At 44.5% G+C, this 7092-nt stretch overlaps 1 protein-coding gene across 1 annotated transcript; it reads right to left on the bottom strand.

Annotated features, from left to right (window-relative positions):
- Positions 1–1826: 1826 nt before the first annotated feature.
- Positions 1827–6868, bottom strand: LOC148876501 (glutamyl-tRNA reductase 1, chloroplastic-like). Its single transcript, XM_088967018.1, has 3 exons — positions 6291–6868; positions 3720–3961; positions 1827–3329 (listed from the first exon to the last, which is right to left on the bottom strand). Exons 1-3 carry the CDS (start codon positions 6574–6576, stop codon positions 2199–2201), a joined length of 1659 nt encoding a protein of 552 aa, XP_088823144.1. The 5' UTR covers positions 6577–6868; the 3' UTR covers positions 1827–2198.
- Between the last annotated feature and the right edge of the window lie 224 nt (positions 6869–7092).

The following is a 7092-nucleotide window of genomic DNA, read 5'->3' as shown; positions in this document are numbered from 1 at the left end:
TAGTAGCCTCCCATACTTTTCAAAATCCACCTTCATTGCTACCAACTGCTCAATGGTTTATTTTCCTTCACTCTCATTATTTCCTCCTCCAGGTACTATAGCAACATTAGCCGTCTTAGGCTTTCCTACCTGACTGCCCTTCTTAGAGTTGTTATTCTTAAACCTATCAGGAAGAAGCTCAGCATGAAGCTTCCAGCAAGTGTCCTTTGTATGCCTCGATTTCTTGTAATATTCAAATATCTGCTCCTTTTTCTTAGTATGACACTTTGGCTTTATTCCAGCATGTGCAAAGTGTTCTGTAGGTGGACTCTACAACTGAACCTATCACCTACTCTCCTCACTGTTATCATAGTGTACTTGGGAAAGAGTAACCTTATCTCTGGCCAAGATATTTTGCCTAATGATGTAAAACTCAGGGTTGAGTCCAGTGAGAAATTCAAACGCCCTATTTCTCTCCACCAACTTCCTATACATTTCAGCATCATTTTTATTCTCCCATACAACTGTCTCCATAGCACCAATTTCTTGCCATAGGGATTTTAGTATATAGTGGTAGATTGCTACACTCTTCTCCCCCTATCTTAGGTTCTTCACGTCTTTTCAACTTATAGACTCTGGCTACACTCAACTTCTATGAATAGGTCTCAGTAACACTGTCCCATATCTCCTTAGTCGAAGACATCCAGAGATAATGTTGACTCATATGAGGTTGCATAGAATTGACCAACCATCCTATGACAGTATAGTTCTCTTGCATCCATCTCTCAAATTCAGGGTCTGTCTCTTCGGGTTTCACTTTACTACATGTGAGATACCCGAGTTTTCCTCAACAACAGACATAAATTCTTATGGGTTGTGCCCAAGCAAGATAATTTGTCCCATCTAGCTTGATTGTGGTCACACCAGTCAAAATGGAATCTACCGAACCAATGCCGAAAACTGGCACTTGCTTGAACTCACTTCCATATGGCTCCATTAATCAAACGAAAATCAAAGAACCAGAAATTTTGCCTATATAAACCTACTTAAAGTCAAACCAGAACCCAAATGCTTGAAAACAAGGGTTTTACTCCGTCCAACTATTGTGGAGGAAGAGAGAAGATGCAGCCACTCCTACCAGATCTTCCCAATCTCTTCCAAACCTAAACCGCCCTCCTTTAGGAGTCAAAAGACACCTCTCAAGCACAGAGCGCCACACCCAAAGCTTCACCTTTACCTATACCTTCGAAAATCTCTAATCAACTAGGGTTTTGGGCAGCAACAGAACAACACCACTTCTTGGCAATATCCAGATAGATTTAAACTCTCCAAACCCTCTACCAACTAGGCCAGAGATCCTCTGAACTATAGAGAACATATCTCTCCATACTCTCTTAATCTAAGGGTGTATGGGAAAAGAGAAAGAAGAAAAAAAGGAAGAAATAGACCTGCTTTGATACTAAGATGTAAATCATTCCTCAAATATTAGACGCAAATTTGAAGATTAGAGAGAAAAAAAAATGAAGAAGAGAAGTAAGAGCAGCAATACAAGAGAAGAAGATGGCGAAAAGAGAAGGAAGAAGAAGAAAATGTTCGAATAATCTTCCCTTTCTCTTCTAATCCTTTTTTATTAAGAATTAATGTTAGAGTAATGACAAGTATGCCCTTAAGTGGGCGGCCAGCTAGGCAGTAACATAAAGAGATTAAACAAAAAAAAATAACAAATCCATTAGCCAACAAGAAAAGAAAAGATATTACAAGAGAAGATACTAGGACCCATTCGGCCCAGTCTCTTTACAATAAGTAAAAAAACAACATTTGGAAAAGAAACAGAAATCCCAAAGAAGTATATAAAATGGGAAACATCCCAAAACTGAAATGATCAATGGATTATTACAAGAATTAATGGTTCTCCATACATTGGCCGTCTAGTGTCAGAAATTCAAGAAACATGTCCTTCAATAAAAAGATTTTAGATCACCGAAAACAATTATCTTCTTGCCTACTACGCTGGGCCCCCACTTACACAATACAATATAGACAAAAAATGCATCTCACACGTGAAATAGGAGAGCAGCTCCTATTACCTCCACCTAAAATGGCCCCATTGGGACCCAAAATTGTATCTTTTCCGAATGAAGAGTACAACAGCAATGACAGTGATAACAGGGTGAGAATGTTATCTTCTTATTTGAATTTTCTGTATCTTTTATGAACGCTTATTTTTGTGTTTGTTCCACCTTAGCTCGAATTTTCTGTTCTAATATGGATAGCTCTGTATCAAGGTTGAACATCCTGTTAAGTGCGTGCATATTCTCAAGGATCTCACTTAGAGTCCGGCTGTCACTGTTGTCACATCTCAGATGCTGCATTGGACCATGAAGGAGCTTATTCACTATACCTCGGCTAAGGTTATCCACAGATTTCCTAGTTTTCTTTGGGATATCATTGCCCAGCTTTGACAAGCACTTCTCTAACTCTGATATTCTAATTCTTTCAGCATAACTCCTCAGTTTCTTAATGGTTGGAACAGTTTCTAAGGAGTCTCTCCAAGCCTGAAATTGTATTGATTCCTGATCAATAATTGCCTGAGCTTCCATTGCTTTCCGGAGTCGATCCTCCTTATTGGCTGCTACAACTTCTTTTAAATCATCAACATTGTAGACTCTCGCAGTCTTGAGATCTGAGACACAGGAACCAACATTTCTGGGAACAGAAATATCAATGAAGAGCCTCAACCCCCCAATTTCTGGACTGCCAGGGGGGAGTGCCTCAACATGCTGTTTCAAATACAATGGAGTCTCTGATGCCGTACTGGTAAAAATCACATCTGCTTCGGTAGTGCAACTGAGCATTTCAGTGAGGGGTTTGTATATTATCTCAACATCCTTTAGTTCCTCTCGGATGGCAGCAACTTTCTCCTCAGATCTATTGACAACCACCATCTTCATGCATCCTTTTGCAACTAAGTGTTTTATTACAAGTTTTCCCATCTTGCCTGCACCAATCACCAGCATCCGGGCAGTTGAAGACAAGGAATCAGGAAGCTTCATGAGGGCAAGCTCCACAGCAGCAGAACTGACAGAAACTGCTCCAGATGCTATGTTAGTCTCAGTTCGAACCCGTCTACCAACAGTGATTGCCTGCTTGAACAGATAGCTGATGTTCCTCCCAAAACCAACAACACCTTGGCCAACTTTTACAACTTGTCTTACCTGAGCAAGGATTTGTCCTTCTCCTAGAACAAGAGAGTCAAGCCCAGAAGCTACTTCAAACAGGTGCTGAGTCACATCATTGTCATGCAGTAAGAACAGGTGTTCACGAAGCTCTGAAACAGGAATTCCACTTGTCTGCCAAGAGAAAAAAGATGTTTAACAACTACAACCACTTTCTTTTAACTTTATGAGGGAAATTTTTGAGTTACATCAAACATGATAGGAATTCTCAAAGCCATAGGTCAAAATTCACCAACTAGGAGATCTAATCCAAGGAAGAGCCCAATTGGATGACAGTAACCATCTATAAGACATTGCAGATGGTTATTATCAATCATATGACATCTCCTAGCTGGGACTGAGAAATAGCTTATTCAAGAAGCCTAGATATGTACCAAGATGTCCTTCAAAACACTCAAACCAGATTTCTTGCATTGGACAAAATAGTTGATGTTTCCTCTTCTGAGGAAAGGATTTCAGTGGAAACCAAACAGAGATATATAGATAATGTAATCAAAAGAGTACCTTAGTCATCCAATCAATCACCTCTCTGATCCCACGATGTTGAGATAGAGCCACTGCATATATTTCCATCCTGTTACAGGTACTAAGAACAGCAGCTTCTTCTATATGGTTCAAACCACAGAGCTCTCCAATGGCTCGGGGCCATTCGGCTTCTGGAATGGCTAGTTTCTCACGCATCTCTACTGGTGCCGTGTGAACACTAAGTCCTATGACCACAATGCTGCTCCTTTCCTTTGTATATCCTGAAAAAGATAGGTTATGAACATTTTAAAACATTAAAATCTTAAATAACTACAATAATAGGTTCTGTCATGAACACTTAAAATCTCACAAAGAAACAGGAATAACAATAAAGGATAATTGTTTGCAGAGTGCAAATTATTTGAGGATGGAACGTGTAGAAAAATTAGCATGGCAGGCCCTTTAACACTCGGAAACTTAAAACTTAAGATGGGTAAAAGCCACCAAAGCACATGAGGTTTGCTAGTAAATCAGAGTGTTGATTAACAAGTAAGATACAGCCCTACCTACTGTAATCAGTTTAACAATTTTAAATATTTTCTCAAGCTTACATCTTATGAAGTTTAGAAGGTAATAAAAACACATTATTCTTTATGTAAGAAAACATCTTCTCCTGCTCTTCATATTCACACAATTGGAAGTTTGATTGTTCTCACAATCAAATGATACTCAGCGCTACTGCTGTTACATCGACTCATCCTTTTATCCCAGAAAAATAAAAAGGAAAACACGCATAAAGATAAGTGCATTCCCTATTGGAATTAAGAGGACCATGAAGCACCACCAAATTTGCAAAACACATAATTGAAATTTGATGAGGGCAGATTTGGCCCTCCAGTAAAATTGTGACACGTGGCACCTCGTGACAACTAGGAAAACATCCAGCCAACAAACTTACGAAGTTGGTGACCCACCCGGGCACCAGTCTGGCCGGCCTGGCGTGACCTGCACGCAGCACACGCGACCTGCGCAGCGCGCGCGCGGCCTGCGCGACTTGGCCGACCTGGACCAGCCTAGCGCATGATCCAGCCAAGGCGCCAGCTTGACGACCTGATCTAGACACTGACCCGCCGACTGACACAGGCGCCGACCTGACGACCTGGCCTAGACACTGACCCACCGACTGACGCAGGCACCCCTCCGACAACCCGGCCCAGGCGCCAACCTGGCCGCCTGACACAAGCGCCAGCCTAATGACCTCGAGGAGTTCACCACCGTACCCCGGTTCTGACAGGATGCGACGAGTCTTACCGTTTGGAGGCTTTTCACCCACCTAACCCGTGAGGACTCCGGTATATAAAGACCTCACCCCCCAAAGGGGAAGGGGATGAAAAAGAAAGGGAAGTAACCCTGCTCTCTAGCTCTCTCATATTATCTTCAAAGCTCTCTACAATAAGAGTGCTAACTTAAACATCGGAGAGCCCCCACCGGGAAAGTACCCCCGGGACCTCTGATTCAGTTCTCGCAGGTCCTTCAACTCCCGCCGCCTACGAAGAGGAGGAAAAGATGCAGTTCTTGGAAGTCCCTCAGCTCCCCCCACCTACAAGGAGGAGGAAGAGATGGAGTTCTCGGAGGTCCCTCAACTCCCCCCACCTACAAGGAGGAGGAAAAGATGGAGTTCTGGAGGTCCCTCAGCTCCCACCACCTACGAGGAGGAAAAGATGGAGTTCTCAGAGGTCCCTTAGCTCCCGCCACCTACAAAGAGGAGGAAAAGATGGAGTTCTCGCAGGTCTCTCAGCTCCCGCCACCTACAAAGAGGAGGAAAAGATGAAGTTCTCGCAGGTCCCTCATCTCCCGCAGCCTACAAAGGAAAGAAAACCACCTCATGCTGAGGGCAGTCGGATTGTGCCGCACCAGAGAGCTCCAACATTCTCTAAGGCGTCGGCCGCCTAGTAGGGAGTCCACCAGGGAGTTCGCCACCAGGCAGTTCGCCCCCAGGCAGTTCGCCCCCAGGCAGTTTGCCCTCAGGCAGTTTGCCACCAAGGCAGTTCGCCCTCAGGCAGTTCGCCACCAAGGCAGTTTGCCCTCAGGCAGTTCGCCACCAGGCAGTTCGCCCCCAGGCAGTTCGCCACCAGGGAGTTCGACCCCAGGCAGTTCGCCACCAAGGCAGTTCGCCCGCAGGCAGTTCGCCACCAAGGCAGTTCGCCCCCAAGCAGTTCGCCACCAGGGAGTTCGCCACCAAGGCAGTTCGCCCCCAGGCAGTTCGCCACCAAGGCAGTTCGCCACCAGGCAGTTCGCCACCAAGCAGTTCTCCCCCGGGGAATTCGCCACCAAGTAGCTCGTCACTAAGGCACGCCACCACCGGGTCGAATAACGATGTATTTTGCCAAAAAATTTTACATCACAAAACATTGGTACGTGGCCGAAAACGGTTACATCAAAATTCAACAAAATATACACATTTTAAGAGGGTATTACCTCATGATATCCAATTCACAATCGAAACAAAACAACAACGAATTGAAGCTCAAAAGGAGAAGTGTCATCCAAATCATCAAGCAAAATAAAATCCATGAAAAAGAGGGGGAAAAGTTGAGGGGATCGAATTACTGTCGGCTGCGGATATCTTGAGCTGTTCGAGAATAGAAACGCTGGTAGACCTTGAATTGATCTTCTCGTCCTGAACCAAACCGTTGGACGGAACCTCACACCTAGGGTTCAAAGTGACTCCTCTGCTACAGATCCATCTCCTATTGCCTACGGGCTTGCAAAATAACCGAAGCTGAGGAGACGACGACGACGAGGAAGAGGAGACCCTCGACTGTGAGGAGTAGGAGAGGAGAGACTCCAACGTCACACCTGCAAAAGAAGTGGCGAACCCACTCGCAGCCGACATTGTCGCAGTACCACTAGATCCTCAAAGCCCTAACCCTAGAAGGTCTTGCAACAGTTGCAGGTGGGTGAAGAGAGAGGGAGACGATCGCTGTTCTGTGCGTTCGTCGCCTTTCAACAAATCATTGAGAAATGGATTAGTTGGGCATATTTGTCAATATGTCAACCAAGGGATGGAGAGCTCAGAGTTGTGTGATTGTGTCTGACAACGAATGAATTGTTGACCTGACACCAGAGTGATGGAAAAAGGAAAAGGTTGGCCCACGCCCAACGACTCTTTGATTTCTTTGCTTCATGATTGGCGGATGCGGGTTGAAGGCACGTTTTATCCACACTCCCCGGCTCCCACCCCGTCACCGGGCCCAGGCGAGTAGGGCTGTTCACAAGAATAACCAACCTGACCAAATCAATCAATCTGGACCGACCCGATTCGAATCGGCCAAGTTTTTTTCAGCGTTGGTTGTTTTCGGGTTGTAAAAAGTCATAAATCGATGGTTCATATCAGTTTCGGTTTTTATAT

This window comes from Nelumbo lutea, chromosome 1, assembly GCF_056320005.1.
Source record: "Nelumbo lutea isolate HS-2025 chromosome 1, American lotus-T2T, whole genome shotgun sequence".
In the NCBI taxonomy this organism is placed as follows: Eukaryota; Viridiplantae; Streptophyta; class Magnoliopsida; order Proteales; family Nelumbonaceae; genus Nelumbo; species Nelumbo lutea.
This window is presented reverse-complemented; position numbering and strand designations above follow the sequence as displayed.